Genomic DNA, 21,412 nt, shown 5'->3' on the forward strand with positions numbered 1-21,412 from the left:
TTTTGTTCCATAGGCCCCCAAATTTTCTGGGGCCTTAAGTGGCTACTTACTACGCTTATTGGTTAAATCCGCCCCTGTTCATAATGTCTTGTGTTCAACAGAATATAGAAACTCAAACAAGTATTTTCATCCCTTTAAAAGATGTCAGTGTTTCTCTGATATATTTGTATTTATTTGTTCTGCACATATGTGTGAGTAGAGCATGGAGCACAACATGACGTGCAGAGATCATCCTACACTGGTGGCTCAGCCGTACTACAGAGTGGACCTGTTCAACAGACAGATGAGAGGCGTCTTGCTCACCTCACTGCTGGTCACCAGCATTGAGAACAAGACGGTGGCTCATATAGGCACCTCAGACGGAAGACTGCTGCAGGTATAAATTATAAACAAGACAGTTACGACCTATGCTATTTTATGCATCATTATATCAACTTCTTATCTCACCACAGCTTGTCCTGAGAAGGTCCAGCCCCATTATCTTTGCAAATTACTCACTTGTAGAAAACCAGAAGGTGTCGTCTACTGCAGCGGTTCTTTCTCAAAACCATCTACTGTTTGTGGTTGGAGATAAGGTTTGTATCAATAAATATTTAAAAGTGATGTATGCATAGATATATACACTAGATATCGCATAAGGACCCTGAGCATGCGTCAATAGCGCCGCCACATTGGTACAGTGCTCCTAGGACAAATGTCATTCAACCGCACTAGTCAAGACAGTGTTATTACGTGAAGATGCGGGACTTTAGCGCTGTCTATGGGTGTAGTAACAAGCAAACAAAGAAAACAAAGCACAAAGGCAGAACATTTCATAGGTAATATTTAGTTTTTTTTTTCTGTTTTTTTATGTTCTGAACTTTTGTGCTAATCAGGTAACATTATTGATGATAATAGTCACTTACTGCATTCACCATACGGCAAAGCAGCTCCAACTCGCACTAAACACTGGGCTTATGCAAGTTTTGTTGAATAAAATCAGCAAACAATGCAAAAGAAATATGACAACGAGATGCTGCGCTGCCAGAAACTTGTATTATTGTCAGCTAACGTTAGTGAAAGAGTCGTTCGGGGGATTCATTCACAAAAGAATTGCTCCCTCCGTCAGTATGAGAAGTGAAAGCAGGAGAGGAGGTGTGTTTCAGGACACTGATTAGATTAAATTTAACAGGGAGGGTGAATAGTACATTTCCGTACACACAAACACAAGCTTTTTGTCACGAATGCCTGTGCGGTCCCTGATCTATCAATGTAGAAAAGTGATGTAAAATTATAATTTTCGTAATTAAAAAAAGAAAAATTACATACTAACATCCAGGAAAACTCCCGATCATAGATATATGTGTATATGTGTATATTTCTGGCTTTGGATGACCACAGTCCTCCACTGTAACTTGGCCCTGCATTCATTTCAAAGGAGCGCTACCCTGTAGCAAGATGGCGGCGCTATTGACGTATTCCGTCCAATAGACAACAATAGGCCAGGCGACATCTAATGTATATATTTATGTGATGTATGTAGGATTTACCACCTAGTGGTTTAACTAGGTATTGCTGTCCAAATTGAAAATTTTGTATTTTTTTTTAACCCATCCCCTGCTTTTCCGACATGATTGCCAGATGACAAATTAAATATGCTGTATTCCACCAAATCAACCGGGGGTGTCAAAACATAATTCGGTGAACTGACAGAGGGCTCGTTATAGAGACTAAAACTAAGACGTTCTTAAATGGAATGCACATTTTTCAAAGTTGAAAATCTGACTTCAGGATTGTGTTTGTGATAAACAACTATGTTTACTTAACATGTTTCTTAATATCTGCATACATATTATGGGATTTTTATTATTTAGAAGATTTTTTAAAGGGATAGTTCACTCAAAAATTAAAAATCTGGCGTCATATATTTCCTCTTTCCTTGTTCCAAACCTTTTTGACTTTCTTCTGTTAAACACCAAAAAAGATATTTTGAAGAAAGATGAAAACCAGTAACCATTGACTTTTTTATAGTATTTTTTTTTTTTTGTTTCCACTATGGCAGTCAATGGTTACAGGTTTGTAGCTCTTTGCAAAATATCTTCTTTTGTGTTTAACAGAAATAAAAAACTCAAAGAGTTGAATCCACACAAAAGCCTGTATAAATAGTTAGTAAATTGCCATTTTTGGGTAAGCTATCTCTTTAAAGTGCTCAGTTACACTATTTTAAAGGCTGCTAGTACTGTTTTTAATTCTCCTGTGATATTCATTTGCATCTTGTCAGGGAAGCACGACTTTGTGATCTCTAGTAAATATCTTTTTAGGAGTAATCTTGTTTATATTCACCCAAGTACAACAAATTGTTTACTTTCATACTAATACGCATTGCAGCATCAGCTTTCTTCTCACTGTGTCTGAAATGGTCCATTTAGTGATCTGGTCTCCCTAAACTTTCATCTTTTTGAGAATCTACTCTGCTCTGATTGGTCAGATGGCCCAGACTTTTGTGATTGGTTGACTGCTCATGAAGCATGTTAGAAACCCAACAACAACACCCATTACTATATCTGAAATACAGCTCTTCTTCAACATTTCATTACTTTAGAATTATATAGTTCTATCTAACATTTTTGTCAATTTTGAGTTATTCACATTCTTATTAAATGACAACTTATTTACATTATGTGATGTGTTTTTACTAATTGTTTGCATTCTTATTTCTTATAAAAAAAATTTATCTAAAAAGTCGAACTCTAGCTCAGCTCTATAAGGTTCTTTCTCTGAACTGATCAGCATTTCGAATGCAGGCACAAGGATCAATCAGGATCAGCTTTCTTTGTCATTTTGCCGGACTGCTCCGTTGACAATGGGAAAGACCAGGGGCCTCATGTATCAACGCTGCGTACGCACAAAAACTTTGCGTATGCCAGGTTTCACGCTCAGAATCACTCACGTTTGGATTTACTAACGGTGAACTGAACGTGGGAATGTGCGCAGCTCCACGCCAGCTTTATGGCTGGCGTATGCACATTTTTTTTGCGTGTCTGTTTTATTTCCATTGGCGACTCCTAGAGGCAGTTGTGTTAAATTCCTCTCTACAAAGTGTCTGAGCCTTGCAATGGCAACTGTATGAGACAGGTTCATCTAGCAGGAATATTGTGCATGTACGCGTTTTTATCAAAAAAGTTTATATCAATTAATTTTCTCTTTGAACCATTAGGTAGCAGTCTTGCATAAGTGAGTACAGATCGCTTAAGTTTGATTAATATATATTTTTTACTTTATATATTAACAGTTGAAGTCAGAATTGTTAGCCTCCCTTTGATTTTTTTTTTCTTTTTCAAATATTTCCTAAATGATGTTTAACAGAGCAAAGAAATTTTCACAGTATGTCTGATAATATTTTTTCTTCTGGAGAGTGTCTTATTTGTTTTATTTTGGCTAGAATAAAAGCATTTTTATTTTTAACACCATTTTAAGGTCAGAATTATTAGCCCCTTTAAGCTATATATATTTTGATAGTCTACAGAGCAAACCATTGTTATACAATAACTTGCCTTATTACCCTAACCTGCCTGCCTAATTAATCTAGTTAAGTCTTTAAATGTCACTTTAAGCTGTATAGAAGTGTCTTGAAAAATATCTAGTCAAATATTATTTACTTTCATCATGAAAAAGAAAAAGTAAGTCAGTTATTAGAGATAAGTTATTAAAATTATTATGTTTAGAAATGTAAAAAAAAACTTCCCTCCGTTAAACAGAAATTGGGGAAAAAATAAACAGGGGGCTAATAATTCATGGGACTAATAATTCTGACTTCAACTATGTATATATATATATATATATATATATATATATATATATATATATATATATATATATATATATATATATATATATATATATATAAATATATATATATATATAGTTTAAAAATAAATTTACTATTTTCCCAAGTGTATATGACTACTGTAAGAAAATATCAGCATTTGGTTTTCAGTATTATCTTTGCTTGAACTGACCTGATCTAATTATATGAAATGAACCTACTCCCTAGCAGGTTTGAACTACTAGAACTGTTGCTATGACAACAACTCTACATATGAGTAATCCACGTATGGAGAACGGACCCCAGAATTACAAAGTCACACAAAATCAGTTGACTAAATAATGCCGCACCACACAAAATTAAGAAGAAACCTGAAACTGAAAATGTGTGTGTAAATGTGATGATTTAGAAGCATTTTTTGATATTGAGATGAAATGTTCAATTTTACATTGTTAAAAAAACGTTATAAAAAAGTAATATATTAAATGTGAAATATTTGTATTTGTGTATATATAGCCAGTGAAATATTTTCAGTGATTATTAAACTCATTTGCTCAAGTCTTTAAATTTGAAATTAAGCCTTGAAGGGCAAATACTTAATTAATCAATGGGACATTTAATCCAGTAAAAATAATTCAATAGTTATAAAGCATAAAATACAATAAATGTTACTATATTAATTACATAAAACTAACATCTGTACTGGTTAAAATATTTAATACAGCATTGTATGCTTAATTTGAACAAGAAAAATATTCATCCTAAAACATTAAATAAATATTGCAGAAAGCAAAGATTTCAATTTCTCAAGCATCAACAAATTGTTACAACACCAATTTATATTGCTTTGTGATGAGATTTCTTGATTAGTAATGTTTCAATTATTAATTTATCAGACAGAACTTTATAATTCCAAAAGGAAAGTGACTTTAGAATGAGAAGATTCTATCTGCATTTGCCCTGTTTGTTTTACCCTAGCCTGCAAATTTAACAGTACTTTGATAATTTACATTTAGAGTACATTTAGGGTCTCTGTCATGTTAACAAATGAAAGAGAACTGTTACACACATATTGTTTTCTTTATGTAATGCAAAAACTTTGAAGCTCAATATCTCAAAATCATTTAGAGCAGTGTTTCTCAACCACATTCCTGGAGGGCCACCAACACTGCATGGTTTGGATGTCTCTTTTGTCTGTCACACTCATTACATGGCTTTCAGTCTCTGCTTATGTGCTGATGATCTGAATAAGGTGTTTTTGTTTAAGAAAACAGAAAATGCAAAGTTGGTGGTCCTCTGAGAACATGGTTGAGAAACATTGATTTAGAACATAGATTGAACCTCAGTTCTAATTCTATGACTTGTAAACACAATAATACAATGCTAATAATGGCATTGGTTTTAATACATAAGTTTAAGCTTCTTTAGTATTTGCATTTGCAGCAACCTCAGTTATCAGTAGAGTGTTTAGGGTTAAAGTAAACAGTGTTCAACGGCTTCATTGAAAACAATTTACTTTGTAGGTTTGTGCATAAACATAAGGCTGAATGCAATAACTCATTGTGTTCCTTGATCTTCAAAACTTCCCATTCACAAACAGCAACATTATACACAACATGAAAGGTAACATCTGAACAAAAATAATAGGGGCACTTTTAATGAATGAACCAGATGGAGTTTTTGAGTATGGTGTACTTTATTATTTTAATTTTGACAGAATTTCTAAAAGGTTTGTAAAAGCTTTCTATTTATATCTGGCAGATGATTCGGGTTCCTCAGAGGGGTCCAGGCTGTCGGCACTTCCTAACATGTGCCATGTGCTTGACTGCACCCAAGTTTATGGGATGTGGCTGGTGCTCGGGTCAGTGCACATGGGCTTCCGAGTGCAGGGCACACTGGGTAAATGAATCGTGTCCACCTGTCATCACAGAGGTGAGATATTGAGCTTATGTGTAATTATATAATTTGTTAATGTTTATCCAGAAGCAGCTCATTTGAGATTAATTGTACAAGCTGAGACCAGAGTTGGGTGTTACTTCAAAACAAAAAACAGTTACTAATAGCATCATTAAAATTGTATTTAAATTACACTTTTAATTACTGTGTCTGAAAGTAACTCTGAAAAGTAATGCATAAAGGCACTGCTATACATTTTTAAAATAGAAATTAAGCGCGTATTAATACTTTAAATTTAAGCCTAACAGGACCTTTTAGCTTCATTAAAAATTTAACACTTTAAGAATAATAAAAATTAAATGTACTAAAACACAAGATATTTTAAAGCAATGACTATTTCATGCACACCATATATTGATATAAATTTCTGACTCAATTCATAATTCCTCAAACATGTTCAATCTGTTTGATTATTGCTGAATTACTCTGCTTCTCTCAATCAATTTCTTTGCTTCTCTTAATTAGGTTTTGAAGGGCAAATACTTAATTAATCCATGGGACGTTTAATCCAGTAAAAACAATTCAATAATTCATATAAAGCATAAAATTCAATAAACATTACCATATTCATTACATAAAAGTAACATCTGCACTGGTTAAAATGTTTAATACAGCATTGTATGCTTAATTTGAACAAGAAAAAATAATTATCCTAAAACATGAACTGATTTATGCAAAACCGTTGAATTTATGAAGAGAATTTAACCCTGTTGTGTTCATATCCTGCCCCTTACTTAAATGTTCCCGGTCAAAATTGACCAGTTTATTTTAACTGCTCTTAAATTAGCACAGAAAAACATTTTTTACCAGCAAATTTTTATTCAACATTCTTTAGCTGTGAACAATGTCTCAAAGTAGTGTTCAACATGATTTTATAAAATTAGACATATAATAACTGCAGTGAAAATACCAATAGGCACTAAAAATGTTTACCAAATGAACAATAAATAACAAAAATCAAAATACTTTGTTTCATTACTCATACATCTTGCTAAAGCAAGGCAAGTTTATTTATATAGCACATTGCATACACAGTGGCAATTCAAAGTGCTTTACATAAACAAGAATAAAAAGACAAGTACAAGACAAAAATAAAAATATATATATATATTTTAATTCTTAAAACAGAAAAGAATGTGTTAAAATGTGTTAAAACGGGTTATAAAGGAATGAAAAAGAAAAGAAAGACACAATAGCTAAAATAATGATCTTAGGGTCTGACCAAAGAAATTGACATTTAAATCTTTCTAAATGATTTATCAACCAGCAAAGCACAAACAAAACAGTAATCTTTCCCGACTACTGAGTGCTCAAGTTTTCATTCTGTCTTTCAATTAGGCCAGATTAGTGTAGGGAATAGTGACTGAGGCTATGGATAGTGATCTAGTAACCTAGTTTTAGATGGACCTAGAACTATAGCACTAGTTATATTTTGGTAATTTTAAGCTAAAATTGCACCTGCCAGACCCAGAGATTGGCTGAATGGAAATTGGAAAGAAAGAAAGAAAGCAAAAGAGAGAAAGAAAGAAAGAAAGAAAGAAAGAAAGAAAGAAAGAAAGAAAGAAAGAAAGAAAGAAAGAAAGAAAGAAAGTGAGTAAAAGACATGTAAAGGAAATGTGTACCTGCAAAATACATTGTTCAGTCTGAAATGTGCGAGTGATAGAGTTGGGGTGGTGTGTATAGGGATTTCTGTTTGATGGTTGAATATAATCTATATCCATTCATTTCCTCCGGTGGTCACTTTTGACGGGAACATCATTGGATTTTGAGTGTTTTAATCAATGTTGATACACCTTATCAAGATTGATTAAAACACTCAAAATTCAATGATTAAGGTGATCATCACTTTTTAATGTTCAAGTGCATAGTATGGAGGATGTCATAAGGCCTTGAGGCAATCAGATGTAAAACACAATATTTATGAGTGTTTTAAGTTGTAAATTGGTCAGATTTGAAGACGACAGGAAGGTTAAACAAGTACATCATAAGTAACTGTTATTAAATGACCTTAAAATGAAAAGTAATCCCTGACTTTAAATAATGTAATTACACCCATCACTGACTGAGGCTATGAGGCATGCATTGAAATGTTTTGTGTAGTTTTTCCCCAAGACTGCTCCCCCTGATGGTCAGAGTGAGATGACTCTGTGTGGATGGGAGTTCCAGTCGCCTCTTCGACCCGCAATCACCACCAGAACACACGAGGTGAGGCTGGGTGAAACCGCCTGTGTTGTCCAGCCTCACAAAAGCAACTGCACACAGTAAGTGTTAATCATTTCATATTCTCATTGACACCAAATGATTCTGCTCTGTAAAAATATTTTTACATATATTGTGATTTGATTTAGTATTTTTTTTTTTCAGTTTATAGGAGCTTGATCTTTGTTCCAACATCTTTTAACCTTGAAAAGTAAAAAAAAAAGACTTTCATGAACATTTTTATTAGTTGTTTAGTTGAAATTGATTGTCTGGGTTGGTGTTTATTACGCTATAAGAAAAAAGCTGTATGTCCATTTGCTGTTTTTTTTACAGACTGATGGCTCGTTTTCACTGGTATAGTACGGAAAGGTTTGGTCGGTATGGGTCACTGTTATCAGGCTTGTGTTTCCACTACCAGGGGTACCCTTTTGGTGGGCGTGGTGTACGACAAAAAAACATCATTCTTGCTCGAATAAATGTCTACAGTAAAGTTGAACAGGTCATTCACAAATTGTATGAGAAGCACTTCTCACAAAACAGATGATTGATAAATACTTGTTTATTACTAATTTTCCATGAACATGATTTGATTATAACTGCAGGTCAATGACAGTGTGAAATAGCTTACTGTAACGTCTGCAAATATATGAAATAAATAAATAAATGCAACATGTATGAACACATACAGCTCCTTACAGTCTCCGTCGATATGTTACCAACTACACCAAGCATACATTTAGTCCTTATTTAGGTTCAAAAACAACACGCAATATATAGCCCAGTCAATGCTAACCTCTCATTTGTGTCTGTAATCTTCTCTGTTACAGAGTAATTTCGTCATTTCGAGTTCATAATAGTCCAAAAGTCGGCAGTTTGTTCTTGATTTCAGGTTGCTTAAACAATTTGCTCCTGTGTTTTGTCTGACTTCTCCTTTTTTTCTCGCTTCACTCTCGCGTTTGTCCTTTTCTTTCTGAATGGCACAGCTAATGGAGACATTGCAATAATCACGCACACGTTATTATCATCAGCTCAAGAAGTTGGTTATATCAAATATAGACACGGCCACGAGCTCCCTGAAGAAAGCGAAACCCGCACTGTTAGATGGCCTTGTAAAACAACAACAGGACACGGCAGATTATGTTCTTTTTGGCTTTGTGGCTGTTCATAAAGAGGACAACAAGGTTTGTTTAAGATCGGGTCATCCATGGTTTGTTTTTTATGCATATAGAATTTCCATGTAATGTCTCGGCTGTGTATTAGAACATGGCGGTTCCTTTGTTTTCTTTCTGTCTAGCTCCAAAAGATTGTGACGTATCTCTGTAACCAATCAGCGTTAAGCTGCATGTGTAGCTCCATCTTTTGGTACCCTTTCTCGCATTTGGTACTCTTTTCGAACGGGTGTTGAAAAAGTGGTACGCTTTGCTTTTTGACAATGGAAACGTACCATACCACTCAGTGGAAACAGGCCAACATTTCTCTATATTATTTCTTTCTTTCATTCATTCATTTTCTTTTCGGGCTTAGTACCTTTATTAATCTGGGGTCGCCACAGCAGAATGAACTGCCAACTTATCCAGCATGTTTTTTTCGCAGTGGAAGCCCTTCTTGCTGCAACCCATCACTGGGAAACACCCATATACACAATCACACACATACACTACAGACAATTTAGCTTACCCAATTCACCTATAGCACATGTCTTTGGACTGTAGGTGAAACCTGAGCAACTGAACGAAACCCTCGTGAACACGGGGAGAACATGCAAACTCCACACAGAAATGCCAGCTGACCCAGCCGAGGCTCGAACCAGGGACCTTCTTGCTGTTAGGCGATTGTGCTACCCACCGCTTCACCCCTATATTATTTCTTATACATTATAATTTTTCAAACAGATGAAATGTCAAAACATGTCACTTTGTTAAACTGTAGAGTTGTACTTTCAACATCAAAAGTCCACAGAGATCAACATCCCATAATGCAATTGTAAATCAAAAAATACGGAAGCTATTTATTAACAGATATTTTTTGGTGTAGAGGTAGATTTGTAACTTACATTCTGTTTCAAAAGTCTGGAGCTAGTTTTAACAGACAGAAATTATTATTCAGCTTATTTATACATTTTATTCAGCACAGACGCATTAAACTGATCAATACATTCTGTAATTAAAGTCTTTCTATTCACCAAAGCAAGTTGTTGCAAAAATTTTATTAGTAAATATTGGTAAACTAAAATGATTAGGATAATTCTTTAAAGGGGGGTGACGCAGTGGCGCAGTAGGTACACATCTCCATTTGCTGACAGACAGTTTAAGCTACTTATCAGAATTATAGAAATTATCGGCCCATCAATATTTAATCGGATGAACATTTTTTAGTTTTATGCCTTACCCAGAATATAAAAACACATATAAATATATTTACATCATTTACTTTCATCAATACAATTGGACTGTATTGAGACTTTCAATCATTTCCTCATCCACCACCAGTGTGCAGCATCCACCTAGATGACACGACGAGAGCCATTTTGCACCAGACCGCACACCACACACCAGCTGATTGGTGGGGAGGAGACAGAGTGATGAAGTCAATAAGGGTATGGGAATGGTTAGGAGGCTATGATGGACAGAGGCCAGTGGGCAGATTTGGCCAGGATGCCGGGGTTAAACCCCTACTCTTTTTCAAAGAACAACCTGGGATTTTTAATGACCACAGAGATAACGTCTCATCCGAAAGACAGCGCTCACTGAGCAGTATAGCAACCCCATCACTATACTGGGGCATTAGGACCCACACAGACTACAGGTTGAGCGACCCCTGCTGGCCTTACTAACACCACTTCCGGCAGCAACCTAGCTTTCCCATGTGGTCTCCCATTCAGGTACTGACAGGGCGCAGCCCTGCTTAGCTTCAGTGGGCGACCATGTGAGAGTTGCAGAGAGCTAGCTGCCAGCAAATATGTGTATATATGTGTAAACCTTTTTTGTATTCATCTGGAAAGTGGATGCGTGGCATGCTTCTATCAAGGTTTTGGGTTAAATCATCTATTTGTACAGTTAGTTGTACAAAGGAAATGTTCATGTAATTACTAATTTTTCTGTCCAGCTTGTTGTGCAAGATCCGCTCTGGGACTATAGAGACACTTTTTAAGCCACTGAACGTCACAGCTAAAGTGCATGAGGGTCAAGTGGAAGGCCACTACTCTATTGACGGAAGTGCTGAGATGCCTGGATTCACCTTTGTGGTAATTATTTGTTACACAAGCATAGCATGTACGGTATTTCCTGATCTAGTCATGAGCAATTGTGCTGATGGTAAATGACGTTTGCTTCTTTGTTTTAGGTTCCAAACATCACTGAGGTTCAGCCAGACTATGGGCCAGTGGACGGAGGGACCCTCATCACCATCACAGGGCCTTATCTGGACTCTGGGAAAAACAGGAAAGTCACTCTTGATGGAGAATCATGTCCAGTTCAAAGGTGTGTGTACTGGTTTGTTTGGATTACAAGGACACATAATTGTATAATGACATGAACCTAGGTGTTTCAATGTTAAGATGGTTTATTAAGACATATGATGGGTTCTCATAATTCAAAATGCTTAAAATCATACTTAAAGGGGTGTTGTGAAGTTCAAAATGTGTGGGGATTGGGATTAGGGGTAGAAGTAAGTTAAGCATTATTATCACTAGCGACGTAGCCATTACAGATCACTGGAGAACACTCCCTTTCAGTCTAATGAACTACATACGTTTTAATTAGTGGATTGTGAAGGAAATGCAGAGAGGGTCTGTCAGTATCAAACATATAATTAGAAAATATGACTAGAAATATCATTCATTCATTTTCTTTTCGGCTTAGTCCCTTGATTAATCTGGGGTCGCCACAGCAGAATGAACCACCAAGTTGTTCAGCATATGTTTTACGCAGCGGATCCCCTTCCAGCTCCAACCCATCTCTGGGAAACATCCACACACACTCATTCACACTCATACACTATGGACAATTTAGCCTACCCAATTCACCTGTACAGCATGTCTTTTGACTGTGGGGGAAAGCGGAGCACCCTGAGGAAACCCATGCGAACGCAGGGAGAACATGCAAACTCCACACAGAAATGCCAACTGAGCCGAGGCTTGACGCAAGGACCCAGCGACCTTCTTGCTGTCAGGTGATAGCACTGCCTACTGCGCCACTGTGTCGCTGGTTTATTTTAATATATTACAAATAATTAAAAAGCAAATTGTATATTAGGGGTGTGAACCTACACTGGTCTCACACTTTGGTTCGATTATGATTATCATGCCATCGATTCGGTTCAATTCAATATTTCGTTTCATTGACGATGCTTTCCATAAACAATTTGATATTTTACTTAGCAATACAATAATTCTTAAGGTAAATGTATGATTTATGAATATATTAATTATTAGTAAAACGGTTTGTCCTTTAATTTGAGCAATCAGATATGTGTACTGTACCTTCAAGTTTACCAGCTCAAAGAAAATACACTTTTTGAACGTATTAAACAAAACTCAAGTACATGCAAAGAACAACATGAGCATTTATAGTAAATAAACTAATGTCAATATTATCCCACTTGCTTTTTGAGTATTGTTGAGTAAGTTCTTATACGCCTATGATTGATCACACGCTCAACAGAAAAGGCTGTAACGGTCAGCGCTGCTCTAGCGCTGTTCAACAGACAATCAGCTGATCCATTACATGAGTGAAGGGTATTTTAACGATTTATCAAAAATGTATAAAAAGTATTATTGCAACACTCTTCCTTATTCATTTTTTATGTGTTCCTTATATACATAATTGCAGTAATGTCAATTGCTGAAATAAATGTTGTTTATCCTGCAGTGTATCTGTGGCGAGAGGAAACCTGTCCTCCATCGTGTGTCTCTCTCAGCCTGTGACAGAGGTGAAAGACGTGGTGCTGCGTGTCTACATCGATAAATCCCGCGTTGTGACCACTAAAGTATTCCGTTATAAAAAGACTCCAGAAATTCTAGCTGTTCTGCCCGACTGCAGCTTTGACAGGTACAGGTAAAAATGAAAAAGTAAACGCTATTTACTCACCTTTAAGTGTTTCCAAACCTATGAGTTTCTTTCTCTTGTTGGACACACACAAAGATATTTTGAAAAAAAAAAAGCTGAAAACCGATGACTGTTGACATCCATAATAGGAAAAACAAATACTATGGAAGTCCAGAGCTATGTTTGCATTCAAAGATGTGATTTAGACTCATGCGCAAAACTGGAATATTGCATAAAACGTTTGTGAGAAAGGCACCGATTCCATCCAATGATTCAAAGAAAACAAAATTGTCACTTACTGAGAAATTGTTTTTAAAAGTCTAAAAGAAAAATGTCATTTGCTGCAGTAGGAGAAGCCACTGTGGGTAACAATACTGAACCACTTTGATGACGGACTTTGGCTTGAGGCTGGCTCACACTGTGCGATTTTATTTTATTTTTTAATGTCAGACTGTTCAAACATGGTCATTTAAATTAAGAAAAAACAAAACAAAAAGCGCTCTGGGGTAAGTTCAAATGTATGGTCGGTGCTCTTTGGGTAAGGGATTCATAAACTCTGCAACAAGAATCAGTCCAAGGCACTCGAGTAAAGTGAAAAAATCATTTAAATTGTCTAATCAGATTCTGTGCTCATATTGGTTCTTGGACTGACGTTGTCACACTGCAGGAAAGTGTCTGAAATCTTCTGACACTGCCAGAACTTTATCGGAGGGAAAATCTTGATCACAACCAACATTAAGCAGCTGTCTGAGAACATGTTAGTTCAATGATCAAAGATCACAGATTTTAGCCTAGGATTGCCTAAGTTTGTCACAGATGACAAAATCGTGGCTGAAACTTCACAGTGGCACGTCATTTTAAATGTGATTGCTCTGCTGGTTTGTCCATTAATGCTGTCCCATTGTGCCCATTTTTGTTATCAGCTGGTCTATTGACAGAAATCACATGACTTTTTTCATGCGCATACTGGAAAATATTCAGTACATGTGTTTCCATCATAGTCACATTTTTTTCTTAATGGATAAAAAGTCTTTTCTTACTTAGTTGTGTGCAGAAGTTTTTTATTTTTAAAATCTCTGTACATCTTGGCATTTTCTATGGACCTTTTTCACAAGACCGTTATGACACGTTTACAGTCATCATAAATTCTTTAAGTTATTCGTATTTAGACTTTTTTAAGTTGGATTATTAATTTGTATTTATAAATTTATTAAATCATCTTCGATCAGATAAAAAATAAAATTTAAATTTCTGCTTGTGTGAGGTGTTTCTAACACAGTGGGCCCTATCACCCGGCGCAATGTGGTGCAAGGCGCAACGCAATTGTTGTTTGCTTGTTTCAGCTCGACGCAAGAGTTGTTTTGACTTTTTGCACCATGCTGTTCAAATAGAAAATGCATTTGCACTCATATGCTAATATAGGTGTTCTGGTCCAAAAAAGCAGGCATGTTGCATACACTTTTCAATAGACCAGCAGAGAGGAGGTCTAAGTTGTGCATCTCACTTAAACATTGCTTAATACACAACGGATGTACAGCAATACGCAAACATCTTTACAAATGAAAAAAGGATTAAAGGATTAAAATAATACTTTTTTTGCCTAACACCACTTTAACACCACTGCCTTCATGCCTTCTTCATCTTGGGGGGCTTTTTCAGTTTATTCATGACAATTTGCTTTTGTATAATGATATCGTTAGTAGTAGTAGTATTTATTCTATGCATATTTATATTTGTTTTATTAAAAACAAGCTTAGATTTGCCCACTTGTCACGTTTTGGACCATATGGGGCATAGCATGTGTAATTGGATATAACTCAGTTTTTTGACCACACTTCGTTAATATTGTTCATTTATTCGTTTGTTGGAAATTAAAACTGAATTTAGAAATAGTTTTGTGTGTGTTAAAAATGTGCGCTATGGCGTGATGCAACTGACTTTTAAAGAAAATGGGAGATGAGACTCTGGTTTATTCTCAAAACACACCTATAACTTATTAAGAGAATAAGCTCAACCCTGTTAGACCATGCACCGCTGCGCAAAGCAGTTTTTTCCATCCTTAAAATTACAAAACTGGATTCAGACACACCCTTAATGCTTTTGCGCCCTGCGTTTTGGACTTTGAGCCTGAATTGTCAAAATAGAGCCCAGTATTAGATGGACAGGACATTAAATTTGATGTTATTCTCTCTTCTGGCTGCCGTTGTCAGTATTACACTATTTTTTTTTCTAAAAGATAGCCTCAGCGTGGAGTTTTTTTTTTAATTATTTGAGCAAATAGTATTGTAAACAAGATTTGTTGTACTCTCCCAGTCACTGCGCTCTTAAGTTTACCCAACTATGATGACCTCTGCTACTGAGAAACCTGGAAATGTGAAAAGGGTCTATTAAGCATTTTTAATGCAATATTCCAAAACGCTCATAAAAATAGGTGGATGGAGCTGCGGTTACCAGTTTTAAGCATTCTTCAAAATATCTAGAAAAAAGTAATTTTGAAACAAGTGTAGGTTGAGTAAATTAATTAATTAGTAAATTAAAAAAAAGCTTTGGTTGAAATAACTCTGAAATGTCATGCAATATCTAATGTTTAATTGTGTCAAATTGCAGTGGGTCACGAATCATAATTGAAGGCCGGAATCTGGACTCCGTCTACAGAACTGTGGTCTACTTTCAGCCAAAAGAAAGCCACCTCAAACCGGTTTCCACTGTAAGAGCTGTAAACTTTCACTTTTGAGATACAGTTGAAGTCAGAATTATTAGACCTCCTGTGAATTTCTTTTTCAAATATTTCCTAAACGATGTTTAAAAGAGCAAGGACATTTTCACAGTATTTCCTATAATATTTTATTCTTATTTGATTTATTTTGGATAGAATAAAAGCAGTTTAAGGTCAATATTAGGGTAATAATTCTGGAGGGCTAATAAATCTGACTTCAACTGCCAGAATTGATTCAAATCTAGATTGATGACATTTTCTTTCGCATTCATTTTATACTGTGGTTTTCTGAAGGAGTGCAGAGGTAAAGCCAAGCCCACCCGTATGGAGTGCATCACCCCCGTCTTCCCTCGAGATGAGACAGAAGAGGGCGAGCTTTCGTTTGACATGGACGGAGTGCTTGGTCTCTGGAAACATGACTTCTCCTATCACCCTTATGGCAGACCCATCCCATTCGAGACTGAAGGGCACATACTGAGACTCTACCCTGGCTTTGATGAAGTGTCCTTACATGTATGTGCACACTTCAAATTACAGTCATCATAACATTAACATATTTGGATGTCACATTATGCTTTATTGGGCGGCACAGAGGCTCAGTGGTTAGCACTGTTGCCTCACAGCATGACTGTCGCTGGTTCTAGTCCTGACTGGGCCAGATGGCCAGTCTGTGGAGTTTGCAAGTTCTCCCTGTGTTTACATGGGTTTCCTTCTGGGGGTCCAGTTTTCCCCTCAGTCCAAAGACATGTGCTATAGATGAATTGGGTAAAACAAAGCTGGCCGCAGTATATGGGCGTATGGGTGTTTCCCAGTACTGGGTTGCAGCTGGAAGGGCATCCTCTGCGTAAAATATTGATTATGCTTTACTAGGTTTTTATAAGGTTTAAAGTTGTTTGGTTTGTTGTTATCGGAGTAACTAAGGCACATGCTTTAAGGGTGCCACCCTGTTTTAAAATGGGGGTGGGGAGCAAAAGTGTATTTGCATTTAAAAGCAAATGTGCATAACTGTCTGTCTTTGCTTCCACCTAAAAGAGAAGATTAACAGCATTTTTCAAATTTATTTATTTATTGCAATTTTTGAACCCAGAACATAAAAGGGCAATAACAACATTATATTGACATCAGAATACAATTTTTCAAAAGCAAATTTAAGGCTTTAAAATACTCAACAGTTCTTTTTGCTTTGGTATTTTTTGTTTCTTTTTATCGTGCAAAAGTAATGACATATTTCTATTTTAAAGTGAGAAAAGTTAGGTTTATTCCACTGCCCATTTACATTTATGAATAAAAAGTTTTTCATATATAGTGAGCAAATTAACAATATGCCAAATTTTGAAGTTGACTGTATTCTCGTAAAAATAAACATATTTTTCTTTGAATTCCAATGCAATATTTGTACTCTGCTTAACAAAAAAAGAAAAAAATCACACCAAAAAAATTATACTATACATTTATATATATATATATATATATATATATATATATATATATATATATATATATATATATATATATATATATATATATATATATATATGTATAGTATAATTTTAGTATAATTATACATACATACATACATATATATATATATATATATATATATATATATATATATATATATATATATATATATATATATATATATATATATATATATATATATATAAATATATATATATGTATATATATATATATATATATATATATATATATATATATATATGTATGTATGTATAATTGTACATACATATATACATATACACACACACACACACACACACACACACACACATAATATAGTGTATAAATACAATCGTAAAATAAATGAAGAATACTCTCTTCTTTATTACTACAGAAAGCACATTTTAAATCAACATCTGTACAAAATTTTTGCAATTACCGGTTTTACAGGATAAATACAATGCACAAATAAATGATACCTCTCTAATTTTATTTGTTATACAAAAATGTCTGGAAATCCTAAAAGTCTCATTCCAGTTGACATCTTGAAATTTTGATCTCTAAAAACCAATGGCTGAAGGAACACTGACAATCCCCCAAATAATTCTAAGATAATTATTACATTTTTTTTTTCATTTTATATTTATACCTTCCAATTTAAGACTAAAATCTTTAACAGCATAGTTTAACAAATGGTTTGTGAGGTATTTTGTGTGAAAACTTTACACATCTTAAAAAAACTGCATAATATGACACCTTTAAGCATAATACGCAGTTGAAGTCAGAATTATTAACCCTCCTGAATTTTTTTGCACCCTGTATATTTCTGTTTAAAGGAAAAAAATTTTTTCAACACAATTCTAAACATAATAGTTTTAACAACTCATTTCTAGTAACTTAGTTATTTTATCTTTACCATAATGACAGTAAATAATATTTTACTAATTATTTTTCAGCCTAAAGTAACATTGAAAGGCTTAACTAGGTTAATTATGGTAATTAACCTTAATATATATATATTTTTATTATTAAAAACTGCTTTTCTTCTAATTAAAATAAATAAAATAAAAGTTTTTCTGAAGAAAAAATATTATAGGAAATACTGTGAAAATTTCCTTGCTCTGTTAAACATCATTTGGGAAATTTTAAAAAAAATTAAATCTATATTAATTGGGGGTGGGGGGGGTAATCTTGCCTTTAACTGTATGTATTTTATTTTGAATGTCTCAATAAATAAGTGAAATAGAAAATTGGGGATTTAAAATTAGAATTAAACCTCAAATTAAAGGATTTTAGAATTCAAAAATCTATTAAAATTTATATTAACCAAATAAATGCTCAGTTAGTCAAGTTTGGATAGTTGTTTTTGAAATGTTTTTGAAATAAGTCTGTAATTTCTTTTCTGCTTATATAATCACATGAATGAAACTATTAAATAGTGTAAAACCACATTTGACATCTATAATTGAAAATAAACAGGATATAGTAACTCAGAATTAGGGAGCGGGAAAAAAACTATTGCAAACAGCAGGGTTTTTTTTCCCGGGAATAATACTTCTAATGGAGCTGTTGACATGGAGTTGAACCAGATTTAGGTAAAAACTCAAACAATACAAACATAAAAATAAAACAAAACAAAAAATAAATCTGTTATAACAATGAAATGATATAAGGAAAAAAGCGCTGAACTACTGAAATGAATTTAACGCTTTATTTAAAAGGCTTTTTTGGTGATTGCAGCTTAAAGATGTCTCTCATATGGAGAATGAAGTCACATGCATTACAGGTGTGAGTTTTTCACAGACTTCAACAGAGTGTCAAAATCTTGATGGTTCTGTGGGTCTCGTCTATCAAATCTGATCTTTACTTTGTATTTTCTATTGGATTCAGGTCAGGTGACTGGCTGGGCCATTCTACAGCTTGATTTTCTTTCTCTAAAAGCATTTGTCTGTGTTTTGGATCATTGTTTTTGCTAAAATGTCCACCTGGGGTTCCCCTTCATCATCCTGCTAATGTAGATGTTAAACTTAAGCAGCTAAGGGCCTACTCACACTATGCCATCCGTACCATGCCCAGGCCCGTTTCCCGGATTGTTTGAGAAGTGTGAGTGCGCTGAATCGGGCTCAAGCACGGTTCACTTGGCCGGCCCTGGCCCGGTTGGAAGAGGTGTGCCTGAGCGCGGTTCACTTGGGCTTTGGCGCGGTATGCTTGTGTGTGAGTGCAAAACGCGCCAAAGCCCGAAACTGAAAGCGAGACGTGACTTTTAAGGGACTGTTTCATATTGATTTATTAATAATTCTTACTGTTCAGTGATCGCAAACTGCCGTAGTTCATTAAAGACACAAACCCCTCACTGCACAACAGCCGCGCGCCTTCAGCAGACCTCCTCATTCCTGCAGCACGATGGCTTTATGATTGTTTATGAGCGCCAAAAGTGGCGGATCTGTTCGGCGAAATATCTGACTGCGTGTCCCTGCATCCCCCGTTTGGTGAAATATTTGCAGCAGCGATGACGTAAGCGTGTCGAAGCCCGTTTGTGGTGTGAGTGCGGGCCGTCGGGGGAGACGGGAGGGGGGACAAGCGTGCTTTGGCCCGGTTCGAGGCAACTGTACAGAGATCACCAATCTCGGTCCTGGAGGGCCGGTGTCCCTGCAGGGTTTATCTCCAACTTGCCTCAACTTACCTGCCTGGATGTTTCAAGTAGACCTAGTACTTGATTAGTTTGTTCAGGTGAGTTGGAGCTAAAATCTGCTGGACACCGGCCCTCCAGAAACAAGTTTGGTGACCACTGATATACACTGACGAAGGGCAGAGAATTGCTGAAGAACTACTGAGAGATTTCAGCTGCTGTCTGGGCTTTCACTGCCCTTCTACACCTCCCTTTCTTCATGTGTTCAATTCTTTTCCCTGCGTCATTTGATTTTATTATGCACAACTTCATTTGTCTCTTCATTTTTTTTTGCATATATGGATTTCTTTGGTTGTTACCCACATCGAGGGAAAATTTCAGGTCAACGACACCTTTAGAAATATGCTTTCTGAGAAAAATGGTGACGTGTTTAATACTTATTTTCCCTGCTGTATTCAGTAAGATTAAATTGATTCTTTTCTAAATCTAAAATTCATTCAGATTGTCACTATATCCATCAAACATTATTGAGCAATTCAGACTTTTTTATGTTCTTGAATGTTTTGTTATGCTCAACAATTAAGCAAAATCGTTTTTACCAGTAATAACTTGTAACCTTATTATGCAGCACCAGAAGTTGAACCTTGTAAGTTCCTGCATGTCAATCACGATGACGGTGGGAGACGTTGACTGTGGCGGTAAAGTTTTGGATAATGAGATCACATGCAGGATCCCTAATAATCTCACCATTCCCAGTGAGGGTTTACCTGTAAAGGTGAGAGTTTGTAAAGTACATTTAGACCAGTAATTGTACAACATTATTTTAATTCAAAGCAGCTATTGGCACATTAAAACCTCTGTATTTTCTCATGGCAGGTAACAGTGAATGGGTACACGCATAATGTCGGCACTGTTATCTTGGTCAGTAACCACTATATGGTGGGCATTGTGCTTGGCATACTAGCAGCTCTAGTGACGGGTGCAGTTCTGGCCTTCATTGTGCTGAAAAACCTGAGGAAACAGAAAAAAGGTGAGCACTTTTTACAATTCAAGTCAGGCAAATGTGAAGAATCTCCTTAAATAAGTAATGTCACGTCTCACTGCTGTAATGCTTTTTCAGTCAATCCTCAGTCACACATTTTAACAAGCACAGTGTTATGATTGATTATGAATCATCTGTTTTTTTTTAATCCACAGCTTCGCAGACAGAAAATCGTCTCTCTTATTTTTCCCACAGTCGCTCACGAAGTAATAGCGTGGATTTGAGTTCCTTAGTAGACTACAGACGTGGTAAGAAATACTTCATCAGATGCTTCATTTTTTCCTGATATACACACTACCAGTCAAAAGTTTGCGGTCAATTTTTTTTTACATTTTTTCATGTTTTTTTTTATTATAAAATTATGCTGTTCATCAAGGCGGGATTTATTGTAAATGTAAAAAAAGGTTACATTGTTCAATATTTATAAAAATTTTAAATAACAGCTTTCTTATTATGTGTAGTTGAAAATGAAATGATTACTCCAGTCATTATTGCTTTTATTACTAATTAATAATAAATAAATATAATAATAATAATAATAATAATAATAATAATAATA

At 35.3% G+C, this 21,412-nt stretch overlaps 1 protein-coding gene across 2 annotated transcripts in view; it reads left to right on the plus strand.

The window, feature by feature from the left end:
• Nucleotides 1–21,412, plus strand: part of mst1rb (macrophage stimulating 1 receptor b) — a 55,009-nt gene that overhangs the window by 12,233 nt on the left and 21,364 nt on the right. For both annotated transcript variants that reach the window (XM_073916952.1, XM_073916953.1), the window contains 12 exons: nt 200–376; nt 453–575; nt 5,567–5,737; nt 7,862–8,022; nt 11,066–11,204; nt 11,303–11,439; nt 12,829–13,008; nt 15,613–15,712; nt 16,016–16,234; nt 20,440–20,586; nt 20,688–20,841; nt 21,009–21,101. In XM_073916952.1, coding sequence (XP_073773053.1) covers nt 200–376; nt 453–575; nt 5,567–5,737; nt 7,862–8,022; nt 11,066–11,204; nt 11,303–11,439; nt 12,829–13,008; nt 15,613–15,712; nt 16,016–16,234; nt 20,440–20,586; nt 20,688–20,841; nt 21,009–21,101 — 1,801 coding nt within the window. The remainder of the gene's footprint in view (nt 1–199; nt 377–452; nt 576–5,566; nt 5,738–7,861; nt 8,023–11,065; nt 11,205–11,302; nt 11,440–12,828; nt 13,009–15,612; nt 15,713–16,015; nt 16,235–20,439; nt 20,587–20,687; nt 20,842–21,008; nt 21,102–21,412) is intronic.

This window comes from Danio rerio, chromosome 11 (genome assembly GCF_049306965.1).
Source record: "Danio rerio strain Tuebingen ecotype United States chromosome 11, GRCz12tu, whole genome shotgun sequence".
In the NCBI taxonomy this organism is placed as follows: Eukaryota; Metazoa; Chordata; class Actinopteri; order Cypriniformes; family Danionidae; genus Danio; species Danio rerio.